This window comes from Salvelinus alpinus, chromosome 3 (genome assembly GCF_045679555.1).
Source record: "Salvelinus alpinus chromosome 3, SLU_Salpinus.1, whole genome shotgun sequence".
Lineage (NCBI taxonomy): Eukaryota > Metazoa > Chordata > Actinopteri > Salmoniformes > Salmonidae > Salvelinus > Salvelinus alpinus.
The window spans coordinates 74,723,157-74,741,917 of record NC_092088.1 but is presented as its reverse complement, the minus strand read 5'-3'; the positions used below and the strand labels follow the sequence as shown (position 1 = coordinate 74,741,917).

The 18,761-nt window shown below is 50.8% G+C and overlaps 1 protein-coding gene across 5 annotated transcripts in view; it reads left to right on the top strand.

The window, feature by feature from the left end:
- Window positions 1-403: 403 nt before the first annotated feature.
- Window positions 404-18,761, top strand: part of LOC139571292 (cdc42 effector protein 1-like) — a 33,230-nt gene continuing 14,872 nt past the window's right edge. For 3 of the 5 annotated variants that reach the window (XM_071394039.1, XM_071394043.1, XM_071394042.1), the window contains exon 1: window positions 1,353-1,539. In XM_071394039.1, coding sequence (XP_071250140.1) covers window positions 1,516-1,539 — 24 coding nt within the window. In that variant the 5' untranslated portion in view covers window positions 1,353-1,515. Of the gene's footprint in view, window positions 644-1,352; window positions 1,540-18,761 lie in introns of those variants that run through there. The other 2 variants (XM_071394041.1, XM_071394040.1) reach the window with 2 other exon arrangements.

Here is an 18,761-nt window from a genome sequence, read left to right as displayed (position 1 = left end):
CCATATACAGCCCCGCCATCCTCACATGCCCTGCTCTACAGGAATCTGTTTCACAATGGCCGGGCATACACCTCAGTGAAGGCTTGAGGTAGACATTGTTGCTAAGAACAGATCTAGAATCAGCTTATTGTTCTTCAGGACTACTACCACAAACATGTGGAGGTGAAAAGCAAAACTGACCATAGATCAGCACCGAGGGGGTACTATTAAAGGGAAAATGTGTCACCAGCCACATCACAGGTGACACTTTGCTTCTTGTCTAATATGTTGAAACTTGACTGCTGACGTGCTAAACTTTTTGGTACTGTATCAACAGCGGACGAAATAAAAAAAGATAGTTTGTGAGTGGATGTTCCCTTGCAGTCAGTGATAAGATGAGGAAGGGTGTTGGCTTGGTTTTAACAGTTGTGCGGAGTTGGTGTGTGTGTGTGTGGTATGTGTGTTTGTGTGTTTGTGTGTGTGTATCTGTGTGTGGGTGTGTTGTTGGGGAAGTGGTAAAACATGAAGAGGGGGTGTCATCATCACTGTAACAGCCTTGCCAGAAGCTGGGAATTTTAACTATTTAGCAGCCAGGACATGAAATGCTTTGAAGACCATCTCAGGATACTTCCTGTTGATAAGGATGTAGTATCCCGTTGAACAGGTCAGCACACACTGTACATAGATTTTTTCTATTTTTCTTTTATTTTGTGTTATTGACTGTACGCTTGTTTATGTGTAACTCTGTGTTGTTGTTTTTGTCGCACTGCTTTGCTTTATCTTGGCCAGGTCGCAGTTGTAAATGAGAACTTGTTCTCAACTGGCCTACCTGGTTAAATAAAGGTGAAATAAATCAAATCAAATAAATTAAAAAATGGGCTTTGGATGCCTCTGTGGTGCTTTCTAAAGAGATATTGGAAATCAGTTTCATTACTCTGTGCCATGAAAATTGAAGAATTAAAGAAATAAATCATATAATCTATAAATACATTAATCTGTTGGTGTTTAAAACGTCACAGACTGAGGATAGAGACAGGTTTATGGGCAGAATGGTTTAATTTTACATCAGGCTTGTGAGACCTGAGGGTTTTAAACGGTAAGTATAGGCAGGTCAATTGATAACTCGTTTTGGCAGATGTAGCCTGCCCACTACAGCTTCAGGTGTACAGGTGTCTTTCCTATATGATGGGACATATAAAGATTAATCATACTGTAAACGAACCCTTAAAAACCTTTGCTCATTGGGGCTATATTTTGGAATATGTCTTGCAGTTAGAGAAGCTTGCTCGTTCATACAGTATATTCCCCTTGCATGTTCCCTGCTGCTGATTCGACGATGGCCTCGTCAGTTTTTGACTTGCCCGCCCTCTTGTTCACCGATACTCTGTTGAAGCTGACCGCACTAGCCGCGTTTTGCAGCTACGAGACCGGCTACGAGAAGTCACAGTACTTTATGATACATTTTGAAGTATAAATACGGATTTTGTGGGTTATCATAAAAAACTACTGGCATTTAATCGTGTCCTATCTGTGTCAATGTCTCTTAGCATACTTGCCCAGGTAAGTTTTTCTTTGCGCTCTACTTTTTGTTTTGCTTATGCAGTTGACCATTTCGTTCGGCTAACGTTATTTGTTTAATAAGTATGAAGGCTATTCATTAACCTTCTATAAATGTAATCTCTCAAATATCCATAGACTCACTGTGTCAAATGAAAGTAAAGTACGGAGAAAAGTTTTTTGTTTTGTTTAAATTGTTTAATGTTACCTAACTGTCTATTCACAATCAAGTAATCATATTTTATATCTGGAACTATGTATGCTGCCTATGTATACCGTTCTATGGTCCTGTAGCCTAACGTTAGCCTAACATGCACATATGTTATTGTGGGAAAAGTGTATTGGGTCTGTCCATAGATCATTTGTCATGAAACATAATCTGGCCTGCAGTATATTTTAGGATTGCCTGTGTTGCAATATATAACAGGTCTATGCTTAGGTCTTATCAGATCAACAATATTGTCCACAAATTATATTCATTATAAACTGGGTGGTTCAAGCCCTGAATGCTGATTGGCTGAAAGCCATGGTATATCAGACTATATACCACCGGTATGACAAAACATTTAGTTTTACTACTCTAATTACGTATGTAATCAGTTTATAATAGCAAAGGCACCTCTGTTATTACACTGTTGCATAGGGGGACCCACTAACTGACATATCAACACATTAATGATGCAGCCTCTCCAAATGTCAAGGGTAGCAACACTACTTAAAACAGAGGTGTCATTACTCTGACCTCATTAGGGAGATCAGCCAATATAATTGATTGGAGAGCTTGTTAGCTTCACAGCTATGAAACACTAGATGAATCAGGCAGATCAATGGAGAGAGTAGGCTCTGCGGTAACATGTTTGTTACTCAATAGCAATGTGCTCTTGGTGCTTAGCTTGCAACACCAGGCAGGTCTAATTGATCTATTCAGTAGACCTGTTTAAACCATCACATGCCTCTATAGATTTTTGGTTTTCAGTTTTGGCCAGGCGCCGGGCTTACTTACCATATTGGACCCAAATGACCGAGCAAACACCTCAAATCTGAATCTGATGATGAGGTATTCCTTACAAGTTGGCCTTATCCAATGCGATCCCTTTATTTTAACCCTGGCCAATTGTACCTGTGCCCCACATTCCTCCCATGTGATCCCTTTGGCAGAGACAGAACTATCTACATTTATCCACAATCTTTGATTGACGCAACCAGGAAAATGTAAATTTAAGAGGTGTGAACTCCCAGTACGGGTTGGAAAGAGAAAGAAGGGTAAAGGGGTGTGTGGGGGGGGTAGAGAGAGAGAGAAGAGTAAAGAGGGGGGGTTGGAGAGAGAGAAAGAAGGGTAAAGAGTGGGGGTGGAGAGAGAGAGAGAAAGAAGGGTAAAGAGGGGGGTTGGAGAGAGAGAGAGAGAAGGGTAAAGAGGGGGGTTGGAGAGAGAGAGAGAGAAAGAAGGATAAAGAGGGGGTTGGAGAGAGAGAGAAAGAAGGGTAAAGAGTGGGGGTGGAGAGAGAGAGAAAGAAGGGTAAAGAGGGGGGTTGGAGAGAGAGAGAGAAAGAAGGGTAAAGAGTGGGGGTGGAGAGAGAGAGAGAAAGAAGGGTAAAGAGGGGGGTTGGAGAGAGAGAGAGAAGGGTAAAGAGGGGGGTTGGAGAGAGAGAAGGGTAAAGAGGGGGGGTTGGAGAGAGAGAGAAAGAAGGGTAAAGAGGGGGGTTGGAGATAGAGAGAGAGAAAGAAGGGTAAAGAGGGGGGTTGGAGAGAGAGAAGGGTAAAGAGGGGGGTTGGAGAGAGAGAGAGAGAAAGAAGGGTAAAGAGGGGGGTTGGAGAGAGAGAGAAAGAAGGGTAAAGAGGGGGGTTGGAGAGAGAGAAGGGTAAAGAGGGGGGGTGGAGAGAGAGAGAAAGAAGGGTAAAGAGGGGGGTTGGAGAGAGAGAGAGAGAAAGAAGGGTAAAGAGGGGGGTTGGAGAGAGAGAGAAAGAAGGGTAAAGAGGGGGTTGGAGAGAGAGAGAAAGAAGGGTAAAGAGGGGGGGTTGGAGAGAGAGAGAAAGAAGGGTAAAGAGGGGATTGGAGAGAGAGAGAGAGAGAAGGGTAAAGAGGGGGGGTTGGAGAGAGAGAGAGAAGGGTAAAGAGGGGGGGTTGGAGAGAGAGAGAGAGAAGGGTAAAGAGGGGGGTTGGAGAGAGAGAGAGAAAGAAGGATAAAGAGGGGGGTTGGAGAGAGAGAGAAAGAATGGTAAAGAGGGGGTTGGAGAGAGAGAGAGAGAAAGAAGGGTAAAGAGGGGGGTTGGAGAGGGAGAGAAAGAAGGGTAAAGAGGGAGGGTTGGAGAGGGAGAGAAAGAAGGGTAAAGAGGGGGGGTTGGAGAGAGATAGAAAGAAGGGTAAAGAGGGGGGGTGGAGAGAGAGAGAAAGAAGGGTAAAGAGGGGGGGTTGGAGAGAGAGAGAAAGAAGGGTAAAGAGGGGGGTTGGAGAGAGAGAGAAAGAAGGGTAAAGAGGGGGGTTGGAGAGAAAGAGAAAGAAGGGTAAAGAGGGGGGGTTGGAGAGAGAGAGAGAGAGAAAGAAGGGTAAAGAGGGGGGTTGGAGAGAGAGAGAAAGAAGGGTAGAGAGGGGGGGTTGGAGAGAGAGAGAGAGAAAGAAGGGTAAAGAGGGGTTGGAGAGGGAGAGAAAGAAGGGTAAAGAGGGGGGTGGAGAGAGAGAGAAAGAAGGGTAAAGAGGGGGGTGGAGAGAGAGAGAAAGAAGGGTAAAGAGGGGGGTTGGAGAGAGAGAGAAAGAAGGGTAAAGAGGGGGGTTGGAGAGAGAGAGAGAAAGAAGGGTAAAGAGGGGGGTTGGAGAGAGAGAGAAAGAAGGGTAAAGAGGGTTTTGGAGAGAGAGAGAAAGAAGGGTAAAGAGGGGGGTTGGAGAGGGAGAGAGAGAAAGAAGGGTAAAGAGGGGGGTTGGAGAGAGAGGGAGAGAAAGAAGGGTAAAGAGGGGGGTTGGAGAGAGAGGGAGAGAAAGAAGGGTAAAGAGGGGGCTTGGAGAGAGAGAGAAAGAAGGGTAAAGAGGGGGGTTGGAGAGGGAGAGAGAGAAAGAAGGGTAAAGAGGGGGGTTGGAGAGAGAGAGAAAGAAGGGTAAAGAGGGGGGTTGGAGAGGGAGAGAGAGAAAGAAGGGTAAAGAGGGGGGGTTGGAGAGAGAGAGAAAGAAGGGTAAAGAGGGGGGTTGGAGAGGGAGAGAGAGAAAGAAGGGTAAAGAGGGGGGGTTGGAGAGAGAGAGAAAGAAGGGTAAAGAGGGGGGTTGGAGAGGGAGAGAAAGAAGGGTAAAGAGGGGGGTTGGAGAGAGAGGGAGAGAAAGAAGGGTAAAGAGGGGGGTTGAAGAGAGAGAGAAAGAAGGGTAAAGAGGGGGGTTGGAGAGGGAGAGAGAGAAAGAAGGGTAAAGAGGGGGGGTTGGAGAGAGAGAGAAAGAAGGGTAAAGAGGGGGGTTGGAGAGGGAGAGAAAGAAGGGTAAAGAGGGGGGTTGGAGAGGGAGAGAAAGAAGGGTAAAGAGGGGGGGTTGGAGAGAGAGAGAGAGAAAGAAGGGTAAAGAGGGGGGTTGGAGAGGGAGAGAAAGAAGGGTAAAGAGGGGGGTTGGAGAGAGAGGGAGAGAAAGAAGGGTAAAGAGGGGGGGTTGGAGAGAGAGAGAAGGGTAAAGAGGGGGGGTTGGAGAGAGAGAGAAAGAAGGGTAAAGAGGGGGGGTTGGAGAGAGAGAGAGAGAAAGAAGGGTAAAGAGGGGGGTTGGAGAGGGAGAGAAAGAAGGGTAAAGAGGGGGGTTGGAGAGAGAGGGAGAGAAAGAAGGGTAAAGAGGGGGGTTGGAGAGAGAGGGAGAGAAAGAAGGGTAAAGAGGGGGGGTTGGAGAGAGAGAGAAAGAAGGGTAAAGAGGGGGGGTTGGAGAGAGAGAAAGAAGGGTAAAGAGTGGGGGTGGAGAGAGAGAGAGAAAGAAGGGTAAAGAGGGGGGTTGGAGAGAGAGAGAAAGAAGGGTAAAGAGGGGGGTTGGAGATAGAGAGAGAGAAAGAAGGGTAAAGAGGGGGGTTGGAGAGAGAGAAGGGTAAAGAGGGGGGTTGGAGAGAGAGAGAGAGAAAGAAGGGTAAAGAGGGGGGTTGGAGAGAGAGAGAAAGAAGGGTAAAGAGGGGGGTTGGAGAGAGAGAAGGGTAAAGAGGGGGGGTGGAGAGAGAGAGAAAGAAGGGTAAAGAGGGGGGTTGGAGAGAGAGAGAGAGAAAGAAGGGTAAAGAGGGGGGTTGGAGAGAGAGAGAAAGAAGGGTAAAGAGGGGGTTGGAGAGAGAGAGAAAGAAGGGTAAAGAGGGGGGGTTGGAGAGAGAGAGAAAGAAGGGTAAAGAGGGGATTGGAGAGAGAGAGAGAGAGAAGGGTAAAGAGGGGGGGTTGGAGAGAGAGAGAGAAGGGTAAAGAGGGGGGGTTGGAGAGAGAGAGAGAGAAGGGTAAAGAGGGGGGTTGGAGAGAGAGAGAGAAAGAAGGATAAAGAGGGGGGTTGGAGAGAGAGAGAAAGAATGGTAAAGAGGGGGTTGGAGAGAGAGAGAGAGAAAGAAGGGTAAAGAGGGGGGTTGGAGAGGGAGAGAAAGAAGGGTAAAGAGGGAGGGTTGGAGAGGGAGAGAAAGAAGGGTAAAGAGGGGGGGTTGGAGAGAGATAGAAAGAAGGGTAAAGAGGGGGGGTGGAGAGAGAGAGAAAGAAGGGTAAAGAGGGGGGGTTGGAGAGAGAGAGAAAGAAGGGTAAAGAGGGGGGTTGGAGAGAGAGAGAAAGAAGGGTAAAGAGGGGGGTTGGAGAGAAAGAGAAAGAAGGGTAAAGAGGGGGGGTTGGAGAGAGAGAGAGAGAGAAAGAAGGGTAAAGAGGGGGGTTGGAGAGAGAGAGAAAGAAGGGTAGAGAGGGGGGGTTGGAGAGAGAGAGAGAGAAAGAAGGGTAAAGAGGGGTTGGAGAGGGAGAGAAAGAAGGGTAAAGAGGGGGGTGGAGAGAGAGAGAAAGAAGGGTAAAGAGGGGGGTGGAGAGAGAGAGAAAGAAGGGTAAAGAGGGGGGTTGGAGAGAGAGAGAAAGAAGGGTAAAGAGGGGGGTTGGAGAGAGAGAGAGAAAGAAGGGTAAAGAGGGGGGTTGGAGAGAGAGAGAAAGAAGGGTAAAGAGGGTTTTGGAGAGAGAGAGAAAGAAGGGTAAAGAGGGGGGTTGGAGAGGGAGAGAGAGAAAGAAGGGTAAAGAGGGGGGTTGGAGAGAGAGGGAGAGAAAGAAGGGTAAAGAGGGGGGTTGGAGAGAGAGGGAGAGAAAGAAGGGTAAAGAGGGGGCTTGGAGAGAGAGAGAAAGAAGGGTAAAGAGGGGGGTTGGAGAGGGAGAGAGAGAAAGAAGGGTAAAGAGGGGGGTTGGAGAGAGAGAGAAAGAAGGGTAAAGAGGGGGGTTGGAGAGGGAGAGAGAGAAAGAAGGGTAAAGAGGGGGGGTTGGAGAGAGAGAGAAAGAAGGGTAAAGAGGGGGGTTGGAGAGGGAGAGAGAGAAAGAAGGGTAAAGAGGGGGGGTTGGAGAGAGAGAGAAAGAAGGGTAAAGAGGGGGGTTGGAGAGGGAGAGAAAGAAGGGTAAAGAGGGGGGTTGGAGAGAGAGGGAGAGAAAGAAGGGTAAAGAGGGGGGTTGAAGAGAGAGAGAAAGAAGGGTAAAGAGGGGGGTTGGAGAGGGAGAGAGAGAAAGAAGGGTAAAGAGGGGGGGTTGGAGAGAGAGAGAAAGAAGGGTAAAGAGGGGGGTTGGAGAGGGAGAGAAAGAAGGGTAAAGAGGGGGGTTGGAGAGGGAGAGAAAGAAGGGTAAAGAGGGGGGGTTGGAGAGAGAGAGAGAGAAAGAAGGGTAAAGAGGGGGGTTGGAGAGGGAGAGAAAGAAGGGTAAAGAGGGGGGTTGGAGAGAGAGGGAGAGAAAGAAGGGTAAAGAGGGGGGGTTGGAGAGAGAGAGAAGGGTAAAGAGGGGGGGTTGGAGAGAGAGAGAAAGAAGGGTAAAGAGGGGGGGTTGGAGAGAGAGAGAGAGAAAGAAGGGTAAAGAGGGGGGTTGGAGAGGGAGAGAAAGAAGGGTAAAGAGGGGGGTTGGAGAGAGAGGGAGAGAAAGAAGGGTAAAGAGGGGGGTTGGAGAGAGAGGGAGAGAAAGAAGGGTAAAGAGGGGGGGTTGGAGAGAGAGAGAAAGAAGGGTAAAGAGGGGGGGTTGGAGAGAGAGAGAGAAGGGTAAAGAGGGGGGGTTGGAGAGGGAGAGAAAGAAGGGTAAAGAGGGGGGGTTGGAGAGGGAGAGAAAGAAGGGTAAAGAGGGGGGGTTGGAGAGAGAGGGAGAGAAAGAAGGGTAAAGAGGGGGGGTGGAGAGGGAGAGAAAGAAGGGTAAAGAGGGGGGTTGGAGAGGGAGAGAAAGAAGGGTAAAGAGAGGGGGTTGGAGAGAGAGAAAGAAGGGTAAAGGGGGGGGTTGGAGAGAGAGAGAAAGAAGGGTGAAGAGGGGGGGTGGAGAGAGAGAGAAAGAAGGGTAAAGAGGGGGGTTGGAGAGGGAGAGAAAGATGGGTAAAGAGGGGGGTTGGAGAGGGAGAGAAAGATGGGTAAAGAGTGGGGTTGGAGAGGGATAGAAAGAAGGGTAAAGAGGGGGGTTGGAGAGGGAGAGAAAGAAGGGTAAAGAGGGGGGTTGGAGAGAGAGAGAAAGATGGGTAAAGAGGGGGGTTGGAGAGGGAGAGAAAGAAGGGTAAAGAGGGGGGTTGGAGAGAGAGAGAAAGAAGGGTAAAGAGGGGGGGTTGGAGAGAGAGAGAAAGAAGGGTAAAGAGGGGGGTTGTAGAGGGAGAGAAAGAAGGGTAAAGAGGGTGGTTGGAGAGAGAGAGAAAGAAGGGTAAAGAGGGGGGTTGGAGAGAGAGAGAAAGAAGGGTAAAGAGGGGGGTTGGAGAGAGAGAGAAAGAAGGGTAAAGAGGGGGGGTTGGAGAGAGAGAGAAAGAAGGGTAAAGAGGGGGGTTGGAGAGAGAGAGAAAGAAGGGTAAAGAGGGGGTTGGAGAGAGAGGGAGAGAAAGAAGGGTAAAGAGGGGGGTTGGAGAGAGAGAGAAAGAAGGGTAAAGAGGGGGGGTTGGAGAGAGAGAGAAAGAAGGGTAAAGAGGGGGGGTTGGAGAGAGAGAGAGAAAGAAGGGTAAAGAGGGGGGGTTGGAGAGAGAGAGAAAGAAGAGTAAAGAGGGGGGGTTGGAGAGAGAGAGAAAGAAGGGTAAAGAGGGGGGGTTGGAGAGAGAGAGAAAGAAGGGTAAAGAGGGGGGGTTGGAGAGAGAGAGAAAGAAGGGTAAAGAGGGGGGTTGGAGAGAGAGAGAAAGAAGGGTAAAGAGGGGGGGTTGGAGAGAGAGAGAGAAGGGTAAAGAGGGGGGGTTGGAGAGGGAGAGAAAGAAGGGTAAAGAGGGGGGGTTGGAGAGGGAGAGAAAGAAGGGTAAAGAGGGGGGGTTGGAGAGAGAGGGAGAGAAAGAAGGGTAAAGAGGGGGGGTGGAGAGGGAGAGAAAGAAGGGTAAAGAGGGGGGTTGGAGAGGGAGAGAAAGAAGGGTAAAGAGAGGGGGTTGGAGAGAGAGAAAGAAGGGTAAATGGGGGGGGTTGGAGAGAGAGAGAAAGAAGGGTGAAGAGGGGGGGTGGAGAGAGAGAGAAAGAAGGGTAAAGAGGGGGGTTGGAGAGAGAGAGAAAGATGGGTAAAGAGGGGGGTTGGAGAGGGAGAGAAAGATGGGTAAAGAGTGGGGTTGGAGAGAGAGAGAAAGAAGGGTAAAGAGGGGGTTGGAGAGAGAGGGAGAAAGAAGGGTAAAGAGGGGGGTTGGAGAGAGAGAGAAAGAAGGGTAAAGAGGGGGGTTGGAGAGAGAGAGAAAGATGGGTAAAGAGGGGGGTTGGAGAGGGAGAGAAAGAAGGGTAAAGAGGGGGGTTGGAGAGAGAGAGAAAGAAGGGTAAAGAGGCGGGGTTGGAGAGAGAGAGAAAGAAGGGTAAAGAGGGGGGTTGTAGAGGGAGAGAAAGAAGGGTAAAGAGGGTGGTTGGAGAGAGAGAGAAAGAAGGGTAAAGAGGGGGGTTGGAGAGAGAGAGAAAGAAGGGTAAAGAGGGGGGTTGGAGAGAGAGAGAAAGAAGGGTAAAGAGGGGGGGTTGGAGAGAGAGAGAAAGAAGGGTAAAGAGGGGGGTTGGAGAGAGAGAGAAAGAAGGGTAAAGAGGGGGTTGGAGAGAGAGAGAAAGAAGGGTAAAGAGGGGGGGTTGGAGAGAGAGAGAAAGAAGGGTAAAGAGGGGGGGTTGGAGAGAGAGAGAAAGAAGGGTAAAGAGGGGGGTTGGAGAGAGAGAGAAAGAAGGGTAAAGAGGGGGGGTTGGAGAGAGAGAGAGAAGGGTAAAGAGGGGGGGTTGGAGAGGGAGAGAAAGAAGGGTAAAGAGGGGGGGTTGGAGAGGGAGAGAAAGAAGGGTAAAGAGGGGGGGTTGGAGAGAGAGGGAGAGAAAGAAGGGTAAAGAGGGGGGGTGGAGAGGGAGAGAAAGAAGGGTAAAGAGGGGGGTTGGAGAGGGAGAGAAAGAAGGGTAAAGAGAGGGGGTTGGAGAGAGAGAAAGAAGGGTAAATGGGGGGGGTTGGAGAGAGAGAGAAAGAAGGGTGAAGAGGGGGGGTGGAGAGAGAGAGAAAGAAGGGTAAAGAGGGGGGTTGGAGAGAGAGAGAAAGATGGGTAAAGAGGGGGGTTGGAGAGGGAGAGAAAGATGGGTAAAGAGTGGGGTTGGAGAGAGAGAGAAAGAAGGGTAAAGAGGGGGTTGGAGAGAGAGGGAGAAAGAAGGGTAAAGAGGGGGGTTGGAGAGAGAGAGAAAGAAGGGTAAAGAGGGGGGTTGGAGAGAGAGAGAAAGATGGGTAAAGAGGGGGGTTGGAGAGGGAGAGAAAGAAGGGTAAAGAGGGGGGTTGGAGAGAGAGAGAAAGAAGGGTAAAGAGGCGGGGTTGGAGAGAGAGAGAAAGAAGGGTAAAGAGGGGGGTTGTAGAGGGAGAGAAAGAAGGGTAAAGAGGGTGGTTGGAGAGAGAGAGAAAGAAGGGTAAAGAGGGGGGTTGGAGAGAGAGAGAAAGAAGGGTAAAGAGGGGGGTTGGAGAGAGAGAGAAAGAAGGGTAAAGAGGGGGGGTTGGAGAGAGAGAGAAAGAAGGGTAAAGAGGGGGGTTGGAGAGAGAGAGAAAGAAGGGTAAAGAGGGGGTTGGAGAGAGAGGGAGAAAGAAGGGTAAAGAGGGGGGTTGGAGAGAGATAGAAAGAAGGGTAAAGAGGGGGGGTGGAGAGAGAGAGAAAGAAGGGTAAAGAGGGGGGGTTGGAGAGAGATAGAAAGAAGGGTAAAGAGGGGGGGTGGAGAGAGAGAGAAAGAAGGGTAAAGAGGGGGGGTTGGAGAGAGATAGAAAGAAGGGTAAAGAGGGGGGGTGGAGAGAGAGAGAAAGAAGGGTAAAGAGGGGGGGTTGGAGAGAGAGAGAAAGAAGGGTAAAGAGGGGGGGTGGAGAGAGAGAGAAAGAAGGGTAAAGAGGGGGGGTTGGAGAGAGATAGAAAGAAGGGTAAAGAGGGGGGGTTGGAGAGAGATAGAAAGAAGGGTAAAGAGGGGGGGTGGAGAGAGAGAGAAAGAAGGGTAAAGAGGGGGGGTGGAGAGAGAGAGAAAGAAGGGTAAAGAGGGGGGGTTGGAGAGAGAGAGAAAGAAGGGTAAAGAGGGGGGTTGGAGAGAGAGAGAAAGAAGGGTAAAGAGGGGGGTTGGAGAGAAAGAGAAAGAAGGGTAAAGAGGGGGGGTTGGAGAGAGAGAGAGAGAGAAAGAAGGGTAAAGAGGGGGGTTGGAGAGAGAGAGAAAGAAGGGTAGAGAGGGGGGGGTTGGAGAGAGAGAGAGAGAAAGAAGGGTAAAGAGGGGGGTTGGAGAGGGAGAGAAAGAAGGGTAAAGAGGGGGGTGGAGAGAGAGAGAAAGAAGGGTAAAGAGGGGGGTGGAGAGAGAGAGAAAGAAGGGTAAAGAGGGGGGTTGGAGAGAGAGAGAAAGAAGGGTAAAGAGGGGGGTGGAGAGAGAGAGAAAGAAGGGTAAAGAGGGGGGTTGGAGAGAGAGAGAAAGAAGGGTAAAGAGGGGGGTTGGAGAGAGAGAGAGAAAGAAGGGTAAAGAGGGGGGTTGGAGAGAGAGAGAAAGAAGGGTAAAGAGGGTTTTGGAGAGAGAGAGAAAGAAGGGTAAAGAGGGGGGTTGGAGAGGGAGAGAGAGAAAGAAGGGTAAAGAGGGGGGTTGGAGAGAGAGGGAGAGAAAGAAGGGTAAAGAGGGGGGTTGGAGAGAGAGGGAGAGAAAGAAGGGTAAAGAGGGGGCTTGGAGAGAGAGAGAAAGAAGGGTAAAGAGGGGGGTTGGAGAGGGAGAGAGAGAAAGAAGGGTAAAGAGGGGGGTTGGAGAGAGAGAGAAAGAAGGGTAAAGAGGGGGGTTGGAGAGGGAGAGAGAGAAAGAAGGGTAAAGAGGGGGGGTTGGAGAGAGAGAGAAAGAAGGGTAAAGAGGGGGGTTGGAGAGGGAGAGAGAGAAAGAAGGGTAAAGAGGGGGGGTTGGAGAGAGAGAGAAAGAAGGGTAAAGAGGGGGGTTGGAGAGGGAGAGAAAGAAGGGTAAAGAGGGGGGTTGGAGAGAGAGGGAGAGAAAGAAGGGTAAAGAGGGGGGTTGGAGAGAGAGAGAAAGAAGGGTAAAGAGGGGGGTTGGAGAGGGAGAGAAAGAAGGGTAAAGAGGGGGGTTGGAGAGGGAGAGAAAGAAGGGTAAAGAGGGGGGGTTGGAGAGGGAGAGAAAGAAGGGTAAAGAGGGGGGTTGGAGAGAGAGGGAGAGAAAGAAGGGTAAAGAGGGGGGGTTGGAGAGAGAGAGAAGGGTAAAGAGGGGGGGTTGGAGAGAGAGAGAAAGAAGGGTAAAGAGGGGGGGTTGGAGAGAGAGAGAGAGAAAGAAGGGTAAAGAGGGGGGTTGGAGAGAGAGGGAGAGAAAGAAGGGTAAAGAGGGGGGTTGGAGAGAGAGGGAGAGAAAGAAGGGTAAAGAGGGGGGGTTGGAGAGAGAGAGAAAGAAGGGTAAAGAGGGGGGGTTGGAGAGAGAGAGAGAAGGGTAAAGAGGGGGGGTTGGAGAGGGAGAGAAAGAAGGGTAAAGAGGGGGGGTTGGAGAGGGAGAGAAAGAAGGGTAAAGAGGGGGGGTTGGAGAGAGAGGGAGAGAAAGAAGGGTAAAGAGGGGGGGTGGAGAGGGAGAGAAAGAAGGGTAAAGAGGGGGGTTGGAGAGGGAGAGAAAGAAGGGTGAAGAGGGGGGGTGGAGAGAGAGAGAAAGAAGGGTAAAGAGGGGGGTTGGAGAGAGAGAGAAAGATGGGTAAAGAGGGGGGTTGGAGAGGGAGAGAAAGAAGGGTAAAGAGGGGGGGTTGGAGAGAGAGAGAAAGAAGGGTAAAGAGGGGGGTTGGAGAGAGAGAGAAAGAAGGGTAAAGAGGGGGTTGGAGAGAGAGGGAGAGGAAGAAGGGTAAAGAGGGGGGTTGGAGAGAGAGAGAAAGAAGGGTAAAGAGGGGGGGTTGGAGAGAGAGAGAAAGAAGGGTAAAGAGGGGGGGTTGGAGAGAGAGAGAAAGAAGGGTAAAGAGGGGGGGTTGGAGAGAGAGAGAAAGAAGAGTAAAGAGGGGGGGTTGGAGAGAGAGAGAAAGAAGGGTAAAGAGGGGGGGTTGGAGAGAGAGAGAAAGAAGGGTAAAGAGGGGGGGTTGGAGAGAGAGAGAAAGAAGGGTAAAGAGGGGGGTTGGAGAGAGAGAGAAAGAAGGGTAAAGAGGGGGGGTTGGAGAGAGAGAGAGAAGGGTAAAGAGGGGGGGTTGGAGAGGGAGAGAAAGAAGGGTAAAGAGGGGGGGTTGGAGAGGGAGAGAAAGAAGGGTAAAGAGGGGGGGTTGGAGAGAGAGGGAGAGAAAGAAGGGTAAAGAGGGGGGGTGGAGAGGGAGAGAAAGAAGGGTAAAGAGGGGGGTTGGAGAGGGAGAGAAAGAAGGGTAAAGAGAGGGGGTTGGAGAGAGAGAAAGAAGGGTAAAGGGGGGGGTTGGAGAGAGAGAGAAAGAAGGGTGAAGAGGGGGGGTGGAGAGAGAGAGAAAGAAGGGTAAAGAGGGGGGTTGGAGAGAGAGAGAAAGATGGGTAAAGAGGGGGGTTGGAGAGGGAGAGAAAGATGGGTAAAGAGTGGGGTTGGAGAGGGATAGAAAGAAGGGTAAAGAGGGGGGTTGGAGAGGGAGAGAAAGAAGGGTAAAGAGGGGGGTTGGAGAGAGAGAGAAAGATGGGTAAAGAGGGGGGTTGGAGAGGGAGAGAAAGAAGGGTAAAGAGGGGGGTTGGAGAGAGAGAGAAAGAAGGGTAAAGAGGGGGGGTTGGAGAGAGAGAGAAAGAAGGGTAAAGAGGGGGGTTGTAGAGGGAGAGAAAGAAGGGTAAAGAGGGTGGTTGGAGAGAGAGAGAAAGAAGGGTAAAGAGGGGGGTTGGAGAGAGAGAGAAAGAAGGGTAAAGAGGGGGGTTGGAGAGAGAGAGAAAGAAGGGTAAAGAGGGGGGGTTGGAGAGAGAGAGAAAGAAGGGTAAAGAGGGGGGTTGGAGAGAGAGAGAAAGAAGGGTAAAGAGGGGGTTGGAGAGAGAGGGAGAGAAAGAAGGGTAAAGAGGGGGGTTGGAGAGAGAGAGAAAGAAGGGTAAAGAGGGGGGGTTGGAGAGAGAGAGAAAGAAGGGTAAAGAGGGGGGGTTGGAGAGAGAGAGAAAGAAGGGTAAAGAGGGGGGGTTGGAGAGAGAGAGAAAGAAGAGTAAAGAGGGGGGGTTGGAGAGAGAGAGAAAGAAGGGTAAAGAGGGGGGGTTGGAGAGAGAGCGAAAGAAGGGTAAAGAGGGGGGGTTGGAGAGAGAGAGAAAGAAGGGTAAAGAGGGGGGTTGGAGAGAGAGAGAAAGAAGGGTAAAGAGGGGGGTTGGAGAGGGAGAGAAAGAAGGGTAAAGAGGGTGGTTGGAGAGAGAGAGAAAGAAGGGTAAAGAGGGGGTTGGAGAGAGAGAGAGAAAGAAGGGTAAAGAGGGGGGTTGGAGAGAGAGAGAAAGAAGGGTAAAGAGGGGGGTGGAGAGAGAGAGAAAGAAGGGTAAAGAGGGGGGTTGGAGAGAGAGAGAAAGAAGGGTAAAGAGGGGGGTTGGAGAGAGAGAGAAAGAAGGGTAAAGAGGGGGGTTGGAGAGAGAGAGAAAGAAGGGTAAAGAGGGTTTTGGAGAGAGAGAGAAAGAAGGGTAAAGAGGGGGGTTGGAGAGGGAGAGAAAGAAGGGTAAAGAGGGGGGTTGGAGAGGGAGAGAAAGAAGGGTAAAGAGGGTGGTTGGAGAGAGAGAGAAAGAAGGGTAAAGAGGGGGTTGGAGAGAGAGAGAAAGAAGGGTAAAGAGGGGGGTTGGAGAGAGAGAGAAAGAAGGGTAAAGAGGGGGGTGGAGAGAGAGAGAAAGAAGGGTAAAGAGGGGGGTTGGAGAGAGAGAGAAAGAAGGGTAAAGAGGGGGGTTGGAGAGAGAGAGAAAGAAGGGTAAAGAGGGGGGTTGGAGAGAGAGAGAAAGAAGGGTAAAGAGGGTTTTGGAGAGAGAGAGAAAGAGAAAGAAGGGTAAAGAGGGGGGTTGGAGAGGGAGAGAGAGAAAGAAGGGTAAAGAGGGGGGTTGGAGAGAGAGGGAGAGAAAGAAGGGTAAAGAGGGGGGTTGGAGAGAGAGGGAGAGAAAGAAGGGTAAAGAGGGGGGTTGGAGAGGGAGAGAGAGAAAGAAGGGTAAAGAGGGGGGTTGGAGAGAGAGAGAAAGAAGGGTAAAGAGGGGGGTTGGAGAGGGAGAGAGAGAAAGAAGGGTAAAGAGGGGGGGTTGGAGAGAGAGAGAAAGAAGGGTAAAGAGGGGGGTTGGAGAGGGAGAGAGAGAAAGAAGGGTAAAGAGGGGGGGTTGGAGAGAGAGAGAAAGAAGGGTAAAGAGGGGGGTTGGAGAGGGAGAGAAAGAAGGGTAAAGAGGGGGGTTGGAGAGAGAGGGAGAGAAAGAAGGGTAAAGAGGGGGGTTGGAGAGAGAGAGAAAGAAGGGTAAAGAGGGGGGTTGGAGAGGGAGTGAGAGAAAGAAGGGTAAAGAGGGGGAGTTGGAGAGGGAGAGAAAGAAGGGTAAAGAGGGGGGTTGGAGAGAGAGGGAGAGAAAGAAGGGTAAAGAGGGGGGTTGGAGAGGGAGAGAAAGAAGGGTAAAGAGGGGGGTTTGGAGAGAGAGAGAGAGAAAGAAGGGTAAAGAGGGGGGTTGGAGAGAGAGAGAAAGAAGGGTAAAGAGGGGGGTTGGAGAGAGAGAGAAAGAAGGGTAAAGAGGGGGGTTGGAGAGAGAGAGAAAGAAGGGTAAAGAGGGTTTTGGAGAGAGAGAGAAAGAAGGGTAAAGAGGGGGGTTGGAGAGGGAGAGAAAGAAGGGTAAAGAGGGGGGTTGGAGAGAGAGGGAGAGAAAGAAGGGTAAAGAGGGGGGTTGGAGAGAGAGGGAGAGAAAGAAGGGTAAAGAGGGGGGTTGGAGAGGGAGAGAGAGAAAGAAGGGTAAAGAGGGGGGTTGGAGAGAGAGAGAAAGAAGGGTAAAGAGGGGGGTTGGAGAGGGAGAGAGAGAAAGAAGGGTAAAGAGGGGGGGTTGGAGAGAGAGAGAAAGAAGGGTAAAGAGGGGGGTTGGAGAGGGAGAGAGAGAAAGAAGGGTAAAGAGGGGGGGTTGGAGAGAGAGAGAAAGAAGGGTAAAGAGGGGGGTTGGAGAGGGAGAGAAAGAAGGGTAAAGAGGGGGGTTGGAGAGAGAGGGAGAGAAAGAAGGGTAAAGAGGGGGGTTGGAGAGAGAGAGAAAGAAGGGTAAAGAGGGGGGTTGGAGAGAGAGAGAGAGAGAAAGAAGGGTAAAGAGGGGGGTTGGAGAGGGGGAGAAAGAAGGGTAAAGAGGGGGGTTGGAGAGAGAGGGAGAGAAAGAAGGGTAAAGAGGGGGGGTTGGAGAGAGAGAGAAAGAAGGGTAAAGAGGGGGGTTGGAGAGGGAGAGAAAGAAGGGTAAAGAGGGGGGTTGGAGAGAGAGGGAGAGAAAGAAGGGTAAAGAGGGGGGTTGGAGAGAGAGAGAAAGAAGGGTAAAGAGGGGGGTTGGAGAGGGAGTGAGAGAAAGAAGGGTAAAGAGGGGGAGTTGGAGAGAGAGAGAAAGAAGGGTAAAGAGGGGGGTTGGAGAGGGAGAGAAAGAAGGGTAAAGAGGGGGGTTGGAGAGAGAGGGAGAGAAAGAAGGGTAAAGAGGGGGGTTGGAGAGGGAGAGAAAGAAGGGTAAAGAGGGGGGGTTGGAGAGAGAGAGAGAGAAAGAAGGGTAAAGAGGGGGGTTGGAGAGAGAGAGAAAGAAGGGTAAAGAGGGGGGTTGGAGAGAGAGAGAAAGAAGGGTAAAGAGGGGGGTTGGAGAGAGAGAGAAAGAAGGGTAAAGAGGGTTTTGGAGAGAGAGAGAAAGAAGGGTAAAGAGGGGGGTTGGAGAGGGAGAGAAAGAAGGGTAAAGAGGGGGGTTGGAGAGAGAGGGAGAGAAAGAAGGGTAAAGAGGGGGGTTGGAGAGAGAGGGAGAGAAAGAAGGGTAAAGAGGGGGGTTGGAGAGGGAGAGAGAGAAAGAAGGGTAAAGAGGGGGGTTGGAGAGAGAGAGAAAGAAGGGTAAAGAGGGGGGTTGGAGAGGGAGAGAGAGAAAGAAGGGTAAAGAGGGGGGGTTGGAGAGAGAGAGAAAGAAGGGTAAAGAGGGGGGTTGGAGAGGGAGAGAGAGAAAGAAGGGTAAAGAGGGGGGGTTGGAGAGAGAGAGAAAGAAGGGTAAAGAGGGGGGTTGGAGAGGGAGAGAAAGAAGGGTAAAGAGGGGGGTTGGAGAGAGAGGGAGAGAAAGAAGGGTAAAGAGGGGGGTTGGAGAGAGAGAGAAAGAAGGGTAAAGAGGGGGGTTGGAGAGAGAGAGAGAGAAAGAAGGGTAAAGAGGGGGGTTGGAGAGGGGGAGAAAGAAGGGTAAAGAGGGGGGTTGGAGAGAGAGGGAGAGAAAGAAGGGTAAAGAGGGGGGTTGGAGAGAGAGGGAGAGAAAGAAGGGTAAAGAGGGGGGTTGGAGAGAGAAAGAAGGGTAAAGAGGGGGGGTTGGAGAGAGAGAGAAGGGTAAAGAGGGGGGGTTGGAGAGAGAGAGAAAGAAGGGTAAAGAGGGGGGGTTGGAGAGAGAGAGAGAGAAAGAAGGGTAAAGAGGGGGGTTGGAGAGGGAGAGAAAGAAGGGTAAAGAGGGGGGTGGAGAGAGAGAGAAAGAAGGGTAAAGAGGGGGGTTGGAGAGAGAGGGAGAGAAAGAAGGGTAAAGAGGGGGGTTGGAGAGAGAGGGAGAGAAAGAAGGGTAAAGAGGGGGGGTTGGAGAGAGAGAGAAAGAAGGGTAAAGAGGGGGGGTTGGAGAGAGAGAGAGAAGGGTAAAGAGGGGGGGTTGGAGAGAGAGGGAGAGAAATAAGGGTAAAGAGGGGGGGTGGAGAGGGAGAGAAAGAAGGGTAAAGAGGGGGGTTGGAGAGGGAGAGAAAGAAGGGTAAAGAGGGGGGGTTGGAGAGAGAGAAAGAAGGGTAAAGGGGGGGGTTGGAGAGAGAGAGAAAGAAGGGTGAAGAGGGGGGGTGGAGAGAGAGAGAAAGAAGGGTAAAGAGGGGGGTTGGAGAGAGAGAGAAAGATGGGTAAAGAGGGGGGTTGGAGAGGGAGAGAAAGATGGGTAAAGAGTGGGGTTGGAGAGGGATAGAAAGAAGGGTAAAGAGGGGGGTTGGAGAGGGAGAGAAAGAAGGGTAAAGAGGGGGGTTGGAGAGAGAGAGAAAGATGGGTAAAGAGGGGGGTTGGAGAGGGAGAGAAAGAAGGGTAAAGAGGGGGGTTGGAGAGAGAGAGAAAGAAGGGTAAAGAGGGGGGGTTGGAGAGAGAGAGAAAGAAGGGTAAAGAGGGGGGTTGTAGAGGGAGAGAAAGAAGGGTAAAGAGGGTGGTTGGAGAGAGAGAGAAAGAAGGGTAAAGAGGGGGGTTGGAGAGAGAGAGAAAGAAGGGTAAAGAGGGGGGTTGGAGAGAGAGAGAAAGAAGGGTAAAGAGGGGGGGTTGGAGAGAGAGAGAAAGAAGGGTAAAGAGGGGGGTTGGAGAGAGAGAGAAAGAAGGGTAAAGAGGGGGTTGGAGAGAGAGAGAAAGAAGGGTAAAGAGGGGGGGTTGGAGAGAGAGAGAAAGAAGGGTAAAGAGGGGGGGTTGGAGAGAGAGAGAAAGAAGGGTAAAGAGGGGGGGTTGGAGAGAGAGAGAAAGAAGGGTAAAGAGGGGGGGTTGGAGAGAGAGAGAAAGAAGGGTAAAGAGGGGGGGTTGGAGAGAGAGAGAAAGAAGGGTAAAGAGGGGGGTTG